At 43.1% G+C, this 18,259-nt stretch overlaps 1 protein-coding gene across 5 annotated transcripts in view; it reads right to left on the minus strand.

Moving 5' to 3' along the window:
- LOC112222532 (epithelial discoidin domain-containing receptor 1-like) overlaps positions 1–17,966 on the minus strand; it is a 57,870-nt gene extending 39,904 nt beyond the window's left edge. For 2 of the 5 annotated variants that reach the window (XM_042304737.1, XM_042304734.1), the window contains exon 1: positions 15,098–15,233. In XM_042304737.1, coding sequence (XP_042160671.1) covers positions 15,098–15,099 — 2 coding nt within the window. In that variant the 5' untranslated portion in view covers positions 15,100–15,233. Of the gene's footprint in view, positions 1–15,097; positions 15,234–17,583 lie in introns of those variants that run through there. The other 3 variants (XM_042304736.1, XM_042304733.1, XM_042304735.1) reach the window with 3 other exon arrangements.
- Between the last annotated feature and the right edge of the window lie 293 nt (positions 17,967–18,259).

The following is an 18,259-nucleotide window of genomic DNA, read 5'->3' on the forward strand; positions in this document are numbered from 1 at the left end:
ACAGGTGGGGCCTGCAGGTAGGCTGCAGAAGACAATACAGTGGTATAGAATAACACGGGTGGGGCATGCAGGTAGGCTGCAAAATGACTAAGAGTTCTTTGCAGTTCTTCTGGAGAAAGATCAACATATTTGCCTTCTCTGGCAGAAGTCGGGACCTCTCCTGGCTCATTGTGTTCCCTGCAGTCGAAAATACCCTCTCGCCAGGGGTGGAGGAGGTTTGAGCACAGAGGTCGCTTGTTGCAATGTTTGTGAGGAGGGGCAGAGAAGCTCTCTTCTCCCACATCACAGGATCTTCAGCCATGTGGATGGGAGGCAGGCCTTTGTAGAGCTCCACCTCTAGGTCAACACGCTAGCTGAGGGTGAGGGACGAGGTGTCCTGTTGGATCGTCAACCTCAACTCCCTGTCCTCCTCTGAGAACAGCTCCTCCAAGGCACTCCTTGTTTTGTACAATGGAGGGACTGTCTCCTCCATTTCCTCTCCTTCAGACTCCTCCTCCTGTTGCTGGTGCTCCGGCTCCTCTGGCAGCCCTGGTGTTGCTCCTGTCACATTGGCCTCAGCATTTGCCTCCCTCAGCCTGTCCCAGATGGCGTCACTCACCGGGCCCCCTTTAAATCTGGGGTCTATTGCTGTGGCCTCATGCAGGAAGGCTTGAATGTCCTCATCCTGATAGTGTTCAGAGAGGTTCTCCCAACACCTTCTCTTTGATGGTTGCCACCAACGTTGTATCTTCATGCTTCACAGTGAAGTGTTCTTCCAGTTTGTGGAGGATGGATATGATCTGTCCACAGGTGGCATTCTTTTCACATGACACACACAGTGTGGATGTATAGAGGATTCTCATGAGCTGGACAAACTCCAGCCTTATGGAAGTCCTCATCCTTCAGACGGTCCAGGTTATCCTTGGTCATTGCTTTTCACAGTCGTGGGTCTAAGGCTGCTGCTTGGATGGCTGGATACTGCACCATGAATCTCTCTATCATTAGATAGAGTTCCATCTGGTCTTCACATCAAGGATGAGTGAGTGTTGAGGAAGGCCTGAAACAACAAAAAACAACATACATTTAATTACAGCACACTTGAATATTGAATTAAATTGTTAAATGTGGGAATTTCAAAATAATACTTTAATAAATTGAACTGGCTTCTTACCAAGGAGCTGCTGCTTTTGGACATGGAGGATCTCTTGAACCACACGGCCACTGTTCTGATTCGGGAGTCATTTATCAATGGAAGTCACTTTGTAGATTTTCTGCGCTGCCAGATTCAAGGTGTTTGCAAAGCATCCTATTTTTAGGATGTGTAACCTCTTGATGGCAACATCCATATAGCCAGCATTATCAACAGTCACAGCTACAATCTTGCTCGGCTCTGTCTCAAACTCTTCCAGAATGTCTGAGATCTCCTCTGACACTACTTCGCCAGTTTGCCATTTGTACACTGCCCTGGTGTAGAGGACCTTCTGTTTTACACTGCCCTGGTGTGGAGGACCTTGTGTTTTACATTGCCCTGGTGTGGAGGACCTTGTGTTTTACATTGCCCTGGTGTGGAGGACCTTGTGTTTTACATTGCCCTGGTGTGGAGGACCTTGTGTTTTACACTGCCCTGGTGTGGAGGACCTTGTGTTTTACATTGCCCTGGTGTGGAGGACCTTTGTTTATATGGATCCTCTCACTGGATTCCAAGAACAACACACAGATGGAATAAAGCCATCTGTCTGGGAACAATGGCTGTGGTGGATATCCTCTATGATGAGGCTGTATGTAACAGCACTATTGGTTGATCAGTCAGTCAGCGGTCCAGTCATTCAGTCATCCAGTGATTCACTAGTATGTGTCAGCTGATACTTCATCAATACCAGGAAGTACCAGTCAGCAGGAAGTACATCCAGTCAGAAGTTTGGAATCTGAACTGATTTTGACAGGATGGCGCAGGAAGAGGAAAAGTGAGTAATTTAAAAAGGACAAAAAGTGATGAGAGAGACAGATGGAGAGAGAAACTAAGAACATGCTTGAGAGTGAGGAAGGAGAGAGAGGGAGAGAGGGGAGAGAGAGCCATGCATCCTCCGAAACACAACCAAGCCACACTGCTTCTTAACACAGTGCGCATCCAACCGGGAAGACAGCCGCACAAATGTGTCGGAGGAAACACCGTACACCTAGCGACCTGGTAAGCGCGCGCTGTGCCTGGCCCGCCACATGAGTCGCTAGTGCGCGATGAGACAAGGATAGCCCTACCAACTCTAGGCCAATTGTGCGTCGCCCCATGGACCTCCCGGTTGCGGCCGGCTGCGACAGAGCCTTGGCTCGAACCCAGAGTCTCTGGTGGTACAGCTATCACTGCGATGCAGTGCCTTAGACCACTGCGCCACCCGGGAGGCCCATAAGTCATTTTTAAAAGCGGGCGGTGATAGAAAAAGAGTGAGAGAGAGTGAAAGAAAGGGAACTAATTTCCAGAAATAGTTTGGCCTTGGGAAGTGTGACATGACTCATTACAATGGCTCTCTGCTTTCCAAAACACCACTTCAACAACTCACACACACATACATAAGTACACTTTCCCTTCACCTAACTGCCAGTGCCAACACCATAAACTTACACCATGCAATAACATTGCTCTGAACCAATCTAAGCGACGAGGAACTGACAGACAAAATATTTATGCAACAAAGACCAATGAATCAACTCTTTAGGGAAGTGAGACGGGAGTAAAAAAGTATTGTAATAAACTCTGATTCATTATATGCAGCTTGGGCCAAGTAGAAGTCAATCATTAAGGGAATAAAACTTCCAGTTACTCCATTATGTTCCTTCCCCCTTTCCCTTTCCCTAGCCCCCTCCTCTCCTCTATAGTTTGGATCAGGTCATCTAGGCCTTCCCCAGTACTCCTTACTCTAACTCCCTCTCAGCTCCATAAGAGCTGTATTTCTACGATTGCACATTCTTCAGTATGTCTACATCAGTGGAGGCTCCTCAGAAGAGAAAGGGGAGGACCATCCTCCTCAGTGAATTTCATAAAAATAGTGAAACATTAAAGTTCTCGTTTTTAGATAAAACTATACTAAATATATTAATGTCACCAAATAATTGATTAAAACACACTGTTTTGCAATGAAGGTTTACAGTAGCCTCAGCAGGACTCTGTAGGGTAGCACCATGTGTAGCCGGAGGACAGCTAGCTTCTGTCCTCCTCTGGATACATTGACTTCAATACAAAACCTAGGAGGCTCATGGTTCTCACCCCCTTCCATAGACTGACACAGTAATTATGACAACTTCCAGAGGAAGTCTGTGGCTGCTATGAAAGTGAACTGTGTTTGTGTGTTATCAGGGGTGTATTCATTCTGACGATTCTGTTGAAAAGCAATTCTTAAACGGAACGAAACGGGGATAAACCTACCAGAATTTGTCTAATAGAAACTGTCATTTGCAACTGTTGGACTAATGATTACACCACAGATCAGCTAGGTGCAGGCAAGAGTGTGCAAGCCGGTATTGAATGTCTCACTCTGTCACCTTGATTACTCAAAATTCTCTTGACCTGTGCACCTACGTTTGTAAACTTTAATTCATAGGCTAGGTTGTAGCAACATCATGAAAATGTGAGTATCATGTAGAAGCCTAAACCTATCGATGTTACATTGAGCTGGGTGACTGGAACATGAATGACAGTCATCCAATACGCTGTGAAAAAGTTTTCTAATCCTCCCTCATCTCAAACAGCACCAACCGCCACTGGCCTATATAGTAAAGCAGACAGATGATGATTGAAGACCACAGGTTCAGGTTGTCCTGCTGGGGAAATGAAGCTTGGTCGTCAACAGCAACAGAAGCCATATGAAGCCATTAGTTGGACGTCAATACAACATGTATGGATGTTGAATAGTAATACTTTTCTTCATCCTGAAGCAAAACTAAACTAATAATGAATAGATTCAAACTAGCACATTTAATGGAGTTTTGAGTTTAATTACAAAGTCTGTAAGTAGTCCTAAAGCGAAACACTGACTCATGCTTTTGCTCCCTGTCATTGATCTGCATCAAGATGACAGAATCAAGAGGAGGAATACTCATTTTCTGTTGGGGCATAATAGCCTAGACCTCTGTCCTATACGCCCACACCCACACTGCAGATTGGAGAAACGGAACCTGTACAATTCTGAACAATTAACTAAAACTCCTCTGTTGTTGCCGGAGTATGGATCCAAGCCCGTATGGAACCAAGATCACCTGGGAGAATCTAGACAACATTAGCACAATGAGCTAAAGCCTAGGCATTAGATCTAGAACATTGAGCTAAATCCTATTTATTACATCTAGACATTAGCTAGTATATAACTACTGCCATGCACACCCTTTCTATTCACATACTGTCCATACACACCATTCACATACATACAGTGCATTCGGAAAGTATTCAGACCCCTTGACTTTTTCCATATTTTGTTATGTTACTGCCTATTCTAAAACGGATTAAACGTTTTTTTCCCTCATCAATCGACACACAATACCCAACATTGACAAAGCAAAAAAGTTTTATTTTTTAGCAATGTTGGCAAATTTATAAAAAATACAAAAACTGAAATATCACATTTACATAAGTATTTCAGACCAGTTACTCAGTACTTTGTTGAAACACCCCCACAGCATGATGCTGCCACCACTATGCTTCACCGTAGGGATGGTGCCAGCTTTCCTTCAGACGTGACGCTTGGCATTCAGGCCAAAGAGTTCAATCTTGGTTTCATCAGATGAGAGTATCTTGTTTCTCATGGTCTGAGAGTCTTTAGGTGCCTTTTGGCAAACATCAAGTGGGCTGTCATGTGCCTTTTACTGAGGAGTGGCTTCCGTCTGGCCACTCAACCATAAAAGCCTGATTGGTGGAGTGCTGCAGAGATTGTCCTTCTGGAAGATTCTCCCATCTTCACAGAGGAGCTCTGGACCTCTGTCAGAGTGACCATCGGGTTGTTGGTCACCTCCCTGACCAAGGCCCTTCTCCCGCGATTGCTCAGTTTGGTCGGGCAGCCAGCTCTAGGAAGAGTCTTGGTGGTTCCAAACTTCTTCCATTTAAGAATTATAGAGGCCACTGTGTTCTTGGGGACCTTCAACGCTGCAGACATTTTTGATACACTTCCCCAGATCTGTGACTTGACACAATCCTGTCTCAGAGCTATTCGGACAATTTTTTCAACCGCCTGGCTTGGTTTTTGTTATGACATGTACTGCCAACTGCTGGACCTTTATATAGACAGGTGTGTGTGCCTTTCCAAATCATGTCCAATCGGTTGGCCGGTAGGGATATCCTTGTCTCATCGCGCACCAGCGGCGGGCCGGGCGCAGTATGCCGCTAACCAAGGTTGCCAGGTGCACGGTGCTTCCTCCGACACATTGGTTTGGCTAGCTTCCGGGTTGGATGCGTGCTGTGTTAAGAAGTAGTGCGGCTTGGTTGGGTTGTGTATCGGAGGACGCATGACTTTCAACATTCGTCTCTCCCGAGCCCGTACGGGAGTTGTAGTGATGAGACAAGATAGTAGCTACTAAAAAAAATAATTGGATACCATGAAATTGGGGGGAAAATGGGGTAAAAAAAAAAATTCAGCTACATTTCTCAGAGCAAAGGGTCACGGCGGGCGCTTAATATACTTAATAAGGTATTTCTATTTATTATTATTCTATTTTTTTTCAATATTATTATTATTATTATTATTTGTAATAAATTAGGTAAAATTAAAAATTAAAAAACGGTTTTAGATTCGTCTTTATGGGGTATTTCGTATAGATTTATGTTTTTTTATTTAATACATTTTAGAATAAGGCTGTAATGTATTTTTTTCCCGAAAAAGTCATGGGGTCTGAATAATTTCAGAATGCACTGTATATATTTATATTCCACACGCAATGCAAAGCTGCTATTGGACTCTGGAACAGTGGAAACGCATTCTCTGGAGTGATGAATCTGGCAGTCCGAAGGACTAATCTGGGTTTTGCGGATGCCAGGAGAACGCTACCTGCCCCAATGTATAGTGCCAATTGTAAAGTTGGCCCCTTAGTTCCAGTGAAGGGAAAACTTAAACGCTACAGCATACAAAGACATTCTAGACGATTCTGTGCTTCCAACTTTGTGGCAACAGTTTGGGGTATGCCCTTTCCTGTTTCAGCATGACAATGCCCCTGTGCACAAAGTGAGGTCCATACAGAAATGGTTTGTCGAGATCGGTGTGGAAGAACTTGACCCTTGAACTTGAACCCTGACCTCAACTCAATCGAACACCTTTGGGATTAATTGGAACACCGACTGTGAGCCAGGGCTAATCGCCCAACATCAGTGCCCTACTTCACTAATGCTCTTGTGGCTGAATGGAAGCACGTCCCCGCAGCAATGTTCCAACATCTTGTGGAAAGCCTTCCCAGAAGAGTGGAGGCTGTTATGGCAGCAAAGGGGGGACCAACTCCATATTAATGTCCATGATCTTGGAATGAGATGTTCAGCGAGCAGGTGTCCACATACGTTTGGTTACGTAGTGTAGCTCATTCTAATATTTCTACTACTGTACATGACATTTTAGTTACACTGTTTATACACACCGCATATGTATTTATATACTGGATTCTTGACATGCTATTTTACTTTTTACTGCATTGGTAAGAGCTAGTAACATAAGTATTTCGCTGCACCAGCTTTAACATCTGCTAAACTGTGTACGTGACCAACTTAAACTGCTGAGCTAAAGCCTAGGCATCAGATCTAGACCACATTAGCACACTGAGCTAAAGCCTAGGCATCAGATCTAGACCACGTTAGCACACTGAGCTAAAGCCTAGGCATCAGATCTAGACCACGTTAGCACACTGAGCTAAAGCCTAGGCATCAGCTCTAGACCACGTTAGCACACTGAGCTAAAGCCTAGGCATCAGATCTAGACCACTGAGCTAAAGCCTAGGCATCAGATCTAGACCACGTTAGCACACTGAGCTTAAACCTAGGCATCAGATCTAGACCACGTTAGCACACTGAGCTAAACCTAGGCATCAGATCTAGACCACGTTAGCACACTGAGCTTAAACCTAGGCATCAGATCTAGACCACGTTAGCACACTGAGCTTAAACCTAGGCATCAGATCTAGACCACGTTACCACTGAGCTTAAAGCCTAGGCATCAGATCTAGACCACGTTAGCACACTGAGCTTAAAGCCTAGGCATCAGATCTAGACCACGTTAGCACACTGAGCTAAAGCCTAGGCATCAGATCTAGACCACTGAGCTAAAGCCTAGGCATCAGATCTAGACCACGTTAGCACACTGAGCTAAAGCCTAGGCATCAGATCTAGACCACGTTAGCACACTGAGCTAAACCTAGGCATCAGATCTAGACCACGTTAGCACACTGAGCTTAAACCTAGGCATCAGATCTACACCACGTTAGCACACTGAGCTAAAGCCTAGGCATCAGATCTAGACCACGTTAGCACACTGAGCTTAAACCTAGGCATCAGATCTACACCACGTTAGCACACTGAGCTAAAGCCTAGGCATCAGATCTAGACCACTGAGCTAAAGCCTAGGCATCAGATCTAGACCACTGAGCTTAAACCTAGGCATCAGATCTAGACCACGTTAGCACACTGAGCTTAAACCTAGGCATCAGATCTAGACCACTGAGCTAAAGCCTAGGCATCAGAGCTAGACCACGTTAGCACACTGAGCTAAAGCCTAGGCATCAGATCTAGACCACGTTAGCACACTGAGCTTAAACCTAGGCATCAGATCTACACCACGTTAGCACACTGAGCTAAAGCCTAGGCATCAGATCTAGACCACGTTAGCACACTGAGCTTAAACCTAGGCATCAGATCTACACCACGTTAGCACACTGAGCTAAAGCCTAGGCATCAGATCTAGACCACTGAGCTAAAGCCTAGGCATCAGATCTAGACCACTGAGCTTAAACCTAGGCATCAGATCTAGACCACGTTAGCACACTGAGCTTAAACCTAGGCATCAGATCTAGACCACTGAGCTAAAGCCTAGGCATCAGAGCTAGACCACGTTAGCACACTGAGCTTAAACCTAGGCATCAGATCTAGACCACTGAACTAAAGCCTAGGCATCAGATCTAGACCACGTTAGCACACTGAGCTAAAGCCTAGGCATCAGATCTAGACCACGTTAGCACACTGAGCTTAAACCTAGGCATCAGATCTAGACCACGTTAGCACACTGAGCTAAAGCCTAGGCATCAGATCTAGACCACGTTAGCACACTGAGCTAAAGCCTAGGCATCAGATCTAGACCACGTTAGCACACTGAGCTAAAGCCTAGGCATCAGATCTAGACCACGTTAGCACACTGAGCTAAAGCCTAGGCATCAGATCTAGACCACGTTAGCACACGGAGCTAAAGCCTAGGCATCAGATCTAGACCACGTTAGCACACTGAGCTAAAGCCTAGGCATCAGATCTAAACCACGTTAGCACACGGAGCTAAAGCCTAGGCATCAGATCTAGACCACGTTAGCACACTGAGCTAAAGCCTAGGCATCAGATCTAGACCACGTTAGCACACTGAGCTTAAACCTAGGCATCAGATCTAGACCACGTTAGCACACTGAGCTAAAGCCTAGGCATCAGATCTAGACCACGTTAGCACACTGAGCTTAAACCTAGGCATCAGATCTAGACCACGTTAGCACACTGAGCTAAAGCCTAGGCATCAGATCTAGACCACGTTAGCACACGGAGCTAAAGCCTAGGCATCAGATCTAGACCACGTTAGCACACTGAGCTAAAGCCTAGGCATCAGATCTAAACCACGTTAGCACACGGAGCTAAAGCCTAGGCATCAGATCTAGACCACGTTAGCACACTGAGCTAAAGCCTAGGCATCAGATCTAGACCACGTTAGCACACTGAGCTTAAACCTAGGCATCAGATCTAGACCACGTTAGCACACTGAGCTAAAGCCTAGGCATCAGATCTAGACCACGTTAGCACACTGAGCTTAAACCTAGGCATCAGATCTAGACCACGTTAGCACACTGAGCTAAAGCCTAGGCATCAGATCTAGACCACGTTAGCACACTGAGCTTAAACCTAGGCATCAGATCTAGACCACGTTAGCACACTGAGCTTAAACCTAGGCATCAGATCTAGAAGTTGACAAAGCTTTCAAGTCTCCGGCAAGGTTACTCATCACATATATATTTACAAAAATGTATGTGTATATGTATGTAATATAAGGGGAATGGAAATGATGCAGACAATACATTGATATAAGCCACAATCTACCTACAATATTAATATTTGTTTTAAATTTAGAAAAAAAGGCCCTGTTCAAAAGTAAATCACTGTGAAGGGAATAGGGTGCCATTTTGGACTCAGAGTGGGACTCCAATAGGTTCCCACGGGACAAGAATTTTGTTTCACTCTCACTGTCTGCTACTCCAACGGTTTTGTTTTGGTTCTCAGGGCTTAGATCTCCGTACTTGTCGGTGCACGTCCAGGGAACTGCTCTGGGCCTCAAACGGATGATTACACCTGTCCTAGTGGAGCTACACTCCCTCTCTCCATAATCCCTATCCTGGATATATACACTGAGTGTACAAAACATTAGGAACACCAGCTCTTTCCATGACATAGTTTTTACCTGGATTCACCTGGTTAGTCTGATTCTTTATTGATTTAATTTGTTAAATCCATTTCAATCAGTGTAGATGAAGGGGAGGAAACAGGTTAAAGGATTTTTAAGCCTTGAGACAATTGAGACATGGATTGTGTATGTGTGCCATTCAGAGGGTGAATAGGCAAGACAAAATATTTAAGTGCTTTTGAACAGGGGATGATAGTAGGTGCCAGGTTCACCGGTTTGAGTGCGTCAAAAACTACAACGCTGCTGGATTTTTCATGCGCAACAGTTTCCTGTGTGGATCAAGAATGGTTCATCACCCAAAGGACATCCAGCCAACTTGATACAACTGCACTGTGGTAAACATGGGCCAACAAATTGAGGCAAAAGTGTTTGCAACTCAATATTAGGAAGGTGTTCTGTATATATATATATACAAACACACACTGAACTTTTTTTTTTTTTGAAACGTAACATGTAAAGTGTTGGCCATGTTTCATGAGCTGAAATAAACGTTCCCAGAAATGTTCCAGACGCAAAAAAAGCTTATTTCTCTCAAATTTTGTGGCCAAATTTGTTTACATCACTGTTAGTGAGCATTTGTCCTTTGCAAAGATAATCCATCCACCTAACAGGTGTGGCATATCAAGAAGCTGATTAAACAGCATGATCATTACACAGGTGCACATTGTGCTGGGGACAATAAAAGACCACTCTAAAATGTGCAGTTTTGTCACACAACACAATGCCACAGATGGGGCAGATGGGACAATTGGCATGCTGACTGCGGGAATGTCCACCAGAGCTGTTGCCAGAGAATTTAATGTTAATTTCTCTACCATAAGCCTCCTCCAAAATCGTTTTAGAGAATTTGTCAATACGTTCAACCGGCCTCACAACCGCAGACCACGTGTATGGCATCATGTGGGTGAGCGGTTTGCTGATGTCAACATTGTGAACAGTGTGCCCCATTTTGGTGGTTGGGTATTGATATGGGCAGGCATAAGCTATGAACAAACACAATTGCATTTTATCGATGGCAATTTGAATGCACAGAAATACAGTGATGAGATCCTGAGGCCCAATGTGAGGCCCATTTATTTTAAGGTATCTATGACCAACAATTAAATTTACAATATCAAACAAGATAATATAAATCATAAGACAGTTATGTATATTCTTCTGTATATCAAATTATTATTTAATTAAATTAAATCCATAGATTAGGGCTGAATAAATTAATTTCAATTGACTGATTTTCTCATATGAATTGTAACTCAGTAAAATCTTTGAAATGGTTGCATCTTGCATTTGTATTGTGGTTCAGTATATGTTTCATTGTCACATACACCAGATAGGTGCAGTGAAATATGTTGCTTTACAGGGTCAGCCACAGTAGTATGGCTCCCCTGGAGAAAATTAGGGTTAAGTGCCTTGCTCAATGGCACGTCAACAGATTTTTCACCTGATCAGCTCGGGTATTCGAACCAGCAACCTTTCGGTTACTGACCCAATGCTCTAACCGCTAGGCTACCTGCCGCCCCAGATGGGAGAGAAGTGCAGTCACGAAAATCCAGGGAGGTGTACTGCCACTGAATCTGAATTAAGAAACTGTCAAATCTCTTTAAGTCTCAAGCTATAAACATAGTCTTGGTGAGAAAATTTTAGCGCTGAAAAAAGAATGATGGTTTAACTGAATTGAGCCCTAGGCATAGGAATAACAGTACCTATCATAGGAATAACAGTACCTATCATAGGAATAACAGTACCTATCATAGGAATAACAGTACCTATCTAACTTGTGATGTACTGTTTTCCATAAGAGACCTATACTATAACAATTATGTAATATATCTGTAGTAGCATTGGCATCCTAATGACATATTGGCGATAGAGTGAATGTGATGCTAGACTGACTCTAGCTATACTGGGCCTCTGAGGGTTTGTTACAGTTCTAGTGTGACACAAGGCCTCAGACCAATTCCCTGACTGCCACCTGTCTGCGGAGAGGGGAAAGAAAGGGGGATGAAGGGGAGGAGAGAAAGAGGGGATGAGAGAAAGGAGAAGTACGTGACGACACCGTGCTACTCTCACAATGGGGAGAGAGAAAACGGACTGCCGCCCGGTCCACCATGGTGGAGAGAGAGAGAGTAGGAGAGAAAAGGGGGAGAGGAGAAGAAACGAGAAACTGGTAGAGGAGGAAAAAGTGGTAGAGAGGAGTAGAGGAGCAGAGAGAGAGCGAGAGGAGGAGGGGGGGGCTTCCATATTTAGAAGCCTGACTCAGAAATATAGAGTAAGCATTATACAGCGTTAGACAAAGACGGGACCTTGGCAGCAGGAGGGTGAGAATGATTCACCCAGTGACTTAGCATTGAAATGGAAAGGAGGACAGGAGGGAAAAGGAGGGAGGGAGGAATAGTTTGGAGACAGAGAGAAAAGAGAGAGAGCAGGTCAAACCGGAATGTGTTGTGCGAGGCTCAGCATTTAGAACTGCAGTGAGAAAAACAGACTCTACTTCACTAAACCAACTTCTTCATCAAGACAAATAAATGGTCACGCAGGGGAAGGCTGAAAACACCCTCAGAGCTGTTTAATGTCAGTCTGGACTATTCAAACACACACAACAAACCAAATCTGGGCTCTGGAGTAGTTCCTGATAACCTGATTAACGTGGAGTCTGGTACTATATGTAACTCACGTTGACACACACACGAACACACCCATTATCATTTTACACCCCTCAGGCATCGGTTGATCCCTCTACCAGCTAATTTCTCTCTGCTCCTAAAAAGAGCTCACTGACACTTCACACGGCAGTATCCTGGTCCTAATGCCTGGAAGGGGAAGGCTGATGTCATAGTCAGAACCTCAACAGGGATGGTGTTACTCAGAACACTGAGGTGATAAAGAGACATAGGGTTCCATTTGGGACTGAGCCTATTACCTATATATAGTGCACTACATTTGACCAGGGCCTAGGAGAGCTTATAGGGAATAGGGTGCCATTTGGGACGCAAAATTATAAAATAAGCAATTCTTTGTTGTTCAGCATGGCATCGTGGCATTTTTAACCTGATGCTTTTCAAAAGTTTTCTAGAGTCGTCTGGAAGCCCTGAGTAATGACTGCGGGGGTGGGATACTGTAACACGTGAGTCAACGGAGAGAGAGAGAGAGAGAGAGAGAGAGGGAGAGAGATGAAAGAAAAGTAACTCATTATTTTAGATTTAGGTCGACTGAAGTTTGTTCGTTTCCATACTTATCGTAAGCAAATATGATAGCCGTCATATAGAATGTGGAGAGACACTTGTTAGAGCCCAGTGAGTCTGACTCTGACTCATAAAAAAACAAACAACGAATTTATTCAGTAAAATCATTACAATATAATAATGTGAAATGCCGTTTAGGTTGTTTGGGGGCACACACTTCACTATTCAAATACTCCCTGACAGAGGAATTCCAGTCAGCTCTTATGTTGGCATGATATTCTGAGGGTATGTGAGATCCCCAGATAAGATACACTGACAGATTCACTCATTCAAACAGTCCAGCCACAGTCAATAGACAAACTGTTTACCCAGCCCCATACCAACACTATCTATCAGGGTTGGGAGGATGGTAACCTCACAGATGAGTGGAGGCAGAGATGGGGGGGGTGATGTTAATGATAAAGAGATGGGAGGATGAGGGAAAGGAATAAAGGGAAAATGATCTAGTGCTGCTTCAGCCGGAGGGGGACAGAGAGAGAGAGAGAGAGAGAGGGAGTGGTGGAAGATGAAGTGAAAGAGGAGATGTTCAGAGAGATTTGGAGAGAGACAGATTGGCAGAATGATAAATTACTGCATTAAAGGTATGTTGAATGGGGCAGAGGGAGAGGGGGAGATCAAATGGGTCTCAGAAATGGTTTCCTTTTAGATTTGAAACAAACCGACACACAGAACCCAAAACGACTTCACATCACCGCCCATTATGCAATTTAGAGTCTCTCTCTCTTTTCTTCATCTCTCTCTTCCTCTTTCTTTGACAGGCATTCAAATGCTCAAGAGAAAAGTATGGGAAAGAATTTGGATTCAAATATCTAGCTAGATGTCTAGACCTAGGGGAAATTGGTATAGGACAAGAGATAAACAATTTAGCCAATGGTTTCTTTTTGGATGTGTCTCCCGTAAAAGGCTACTTTGTCTGAGCATGTGGATGGAACCTGCTCATCTTTGGTAATTTAATTATTCCTGAACGTGAGGTCGGTCGGCCTGTTGGGAGCCAATTAGTCCAAAACAAACCCCAGTGATATGGACGACTAGATAACTGTTTCCATAGAAGCCATACACTCCATAAAAGGATGCTATTACTATGTTTTAATCGCAGATTACAGATTATAGATTATAAAACTAAATCCTGTACACTGTGTATGCTTGCAAAGTTTCAGCTCTTTATTATTTCAATAGCCAATGTTTAGTTCAACAGGCCTCAATGATAGATGGAAGCATTGACTACTAAAATACAGTAGATTGCAATAAAGAGGTGAGGTTTTGCAAGCAGGCAGTGTGTAGTTCATTTGTTATTTTGATCCACGTTTTATGAACCGGTAAAATATATATATATATATATTTTTTTTTACATGCGAGCGCATCCCTTTGAAGATTGAAGTCATTTAACTTAACACAACATCTCATAAATGTATCTCATAAACACAATGACCTGAAAAAGAGGACAATGGTGTCATCAGCAGCGAGGTCAATGATTAACCTGCGTGACTGTATACTGGCGGAGACTAAACCTGAATGCTTCACAATCACATAAACCCAATTACATTATATTTAATTATTCATCTTTAACATACTGCTGTAGGACTGGATACCGCTTATTTCCCATAATCCATTTTGTCACGTTTATTACATTTTACTGATAATGTGGTATGTGGTATGCATGCCTTTGTGTAATTACATGCATCTACAGTGTATTCAGAAAGTATTCACACCCCTTTTCACTTTTTCCACATTTTGTTATGTTACAAGGTGTGATTAAAATGGATTTGTTGTTAATGATCTACACAAAATACTCTGCAATGTCAAAAGTGAAAAAAAGAATCTAACAATTGTAAAAAAAATATATATATATATATATATAAAATATATATATATATATATATATATATATATATATATAAAACACTAATATACCTTGATTATATAAGTATTCAACCCCCTGACTCAATACACGTTAGAATCACCTCAGTCAGCGATTACAGCTGTTAGTCTTTATGGGTAAGTCTCTAAGAGCCTTGCACACCTGGATTGTAAAATATTTGCTCATTATTATTTTAAAATACTTCCAACAGATATCTCTTACTGATAGACTGAACAGACAACTTGCATAGAGCACTTACAAAGAAAAATATTCTGACTCTGTAAATTCATCTTTCCTGTACAAAACTCCAAAGAATTCACAAGAATCCAATTTGTATGCAGCGGTATACTCACATTGTTGAAGTTTGATCCAAATACTGTAGGCTATAATATGTTAAATCTCTTCTCGTCTCTTCTCTACAGCTGATAGAACCAGACTATGAAATGACAACCATCCTCTTCGGACGACATGGAGGAATTAGCATCCAAATGCCCATTAGACAGGGATAGAACAGATCCCTTAGGGTCTATCTATCAACACAGTGCTCCTCCTCTCTGTCCTCACTCTTCACTAGTACTACTAGCACAGGAGAGGGGAGTAGAGGAGAGTGAGCGAGTAGGGGACAGAGGAGGCATAGAGAGAGAGAAATATGGGAGAGAGAAAGAGAAAAAGAGAGAGAGCGAGAGAGAGAGCACGAGAGAAAGCCATCATCTACAGAGATGAACCGTGGTGAAGAGTCCCCTAAGCAAGCTGGTCCTGTGGCTCTGTTCACAAACACAGTCTATTAATGTTCTGTATTATGTCATGGTTCATGTTTTGTGTGGAACCCAGGAAGAGTAGCTGCTGCTTTTGCAACAGCTAATGGGAATCCTAATCAAAAATTAAAAAATAAACAAATACCCCACAGAGCCCCAGGACAGCAACACAATAAGACACAACTAAATCATGAGAAAACAAAAAATGAATTACTTGAAACATTGGAAAGAATGAACTAAAAAGCTGAGCAAACTAGAAAGCTATTTGGCCCAAAACAGCATACACAGCGGCAGAATACCTGACCACCGTGACTGAACCAAAATTAAGGAAAGCCTTTGACTAGGTACAGACTAAGTGAGCATAGCCTTGCTATTGAGAAAGGTTGCCATATTTCCCTCAGATTACACAGACCCACAAAGAATTCGGAGAAAAAAAAAATCTAACTTTCATAAACTCCCATATCTATTAGGTGAAATACCAGTGTGCCATCACAGCAGCAAGATGTGTGACCTGTTGCCGGGAGAAAGTGGCAGTCAGTGAAGAACAAACACTATTTCATATACAACCCATATTTATGTTTATTTATTTTACTTTTCCTATTTGCCTATCATTACAAGACTGTATATAGACATATGACATTTTAAATTATTTTATTATTTTGGAACTTGTGTGAGTAATATTTACTGTTTATCCATTTCACTTGCTTTGGCAATGTAAACATGTTCCCCATGTCAATAAAGCCCCTTGAATTGAACTGAGAGAGAGAAAGAGAGGATATGAAAAGGGTTTTATTGTCTTTTTATCTATTAACAAAACCACAGGCAGCTAGAGGAGAACTAGCTTCCCAGAGGAGAACTCCCCATTCGCTACACTGGTGTATCCCACGGGGACGAAATCCAAGCGGCTCTGCCTTGTTTGGGGTCACCTGCTTGTTGCGCAAGGTCACAAGGTCAATAACCGCGCCATGTTCCATCTTGGTGTGACAATGGCCACCTGGATGCTATGAGGTCATCACGGTAAACATTCAACGTTTTATTGACCCCATTCTTCTCACATCAAGGAGCCTTGATTTTGTTGAGCCTTTGCCTTTTACAGTTTTAGTACTCAGCATCCGTAGAATGTATTGTGTTTAACACCACCTGGGTTTGAGGAGCACCATATCAATAGAATCGGCCCATTACCTCTATAGTTTACAGACTCTGGGTAATTCAAAGCGAACCATGTCACTGGAAGGTTATTTAGCATGGAATGCGTTAGGGGGGGTCAATTGTGAGCAGTAAATCAGATAAGCACCTAAGAGATCTCATGGAAAATGTAGCCTACATAAGGATATGCATGAAAGAGCTAAATGTCCACATAGACCTTGGCCTAATGCAGGCCAGCTAATTCATATAGGTGGCCTACTAAGAAAAAAAAACGATTGAACAACTGCGTTTTTTTAGGTAATACACTGTTTATACACTGGTATTACAGTGGTCATCTATCAAATAATAGAATGACGTGAAGAGCAGTTAAGACTATGTGGTCTAATAAGAAGCCGATGTTATGGCTTATCAGTTCTGTTGTCCCTTAGAGAGATACAATGTACTGTAACTACGTTATCTATACATTAGGCTACTTTTTATACTGCAGGGATACAATGTAGCCTAATTACAATAGCCTTAACCTTAACTAGCTACTTTGTATATCATCAATGAAGACGTGAATGATGCAACTAAGTAGTTAGTTCGTTGACTCGTGGAAGATAGACTTTATCAAATCACCAGGCCAGGCAAACAAGCAATGTGGTTGCAACGTTACACCTCACTATGCGCTTCCAGAGTGCCGTGGCCGGAGTCCAAACCAGCCTTCCCCGCCTTACCCCGAGACTGTTTGACGCCAATCGACACAGCGAGGCCCACAAACACCCATTCACAGACAAACGGACATAAATACCTCATGTAACCGTCTAAGATAGCCTACCCACAGCAGCTCCTTAACTGGCATGAGTAAAGCGATTTAGCATTTTGCGTTTATTGACAGTGCGTACTGATATGTAACCTATTTATCAATGCATAAACGTGATGTCGTTTTTACCACTTACCTAAAAGTCACGGCGAAATGAGACACCAATCGCAACTTCTAAATGTTTTGAATATCCCGTGCGCAATGTGTCGGACTGTGACTGTCCACCAAAATATTCCGCCACGGGAATAATCCAACGCTGCCTGCAGTTGTAGCGCGGCGCGTTCGACCTTTCTTTAAACTCTGAAAACAACAAAGCACTCCAAAATAGGCGACACGTTACGTCCAAAAACTTAGATGAAAATGTCAAGTTGTCTAGCTCACATTTGTCAAGATTAAAGTGAGAACGGGACGAGAAAACCGTTGATATCTCCGTTCCGTTTGTTCTTCGCTCTCTATTCGTCTACTTCACCGCGGAAACCTCGCTTCAGCTGCGCACACAGAGCCCTGCTCCAACCTCAGCTCACCCAGAGGCCAGCACCAGGTGCTCATTTACATAACTGCACTGGCTGTGTCCAATCACAACAGCTACCCAGGTGCTTGTTGAATATTCTACCATCAAACAGCCAATCAGTAGTCGCCCTGGGTGGGGCCCATGGCCCGACAACAGCACTGTAAATATGAGTAAGCCCCTGGGTATAAAGTGATTTTTATTTGTTAAAGGAATTGAGAGATTGGGGGAATATGAAATATAATACAGAGGAAAAAAACAGAGGTATTTTACCTTTTTAATCCCTTGCATGTAGCCTAACAAA

The sequence above is a fragment of the Oncorhynchus tshawytscha genome, linkage group LG23, assembly GCF_018296145.1.
Source record: "Oncorhynchus tshawytscha isolate Ot180627B linkage group LG23, Otsh_v2.0, whole genome shotgun sequence".
NCBI lineage: Eukaryota > Metazoa > Chordata > Actinopteri > Salmoniformes > Salmonidae > Oncorhynchus > Oncorhynchus tshawytscha.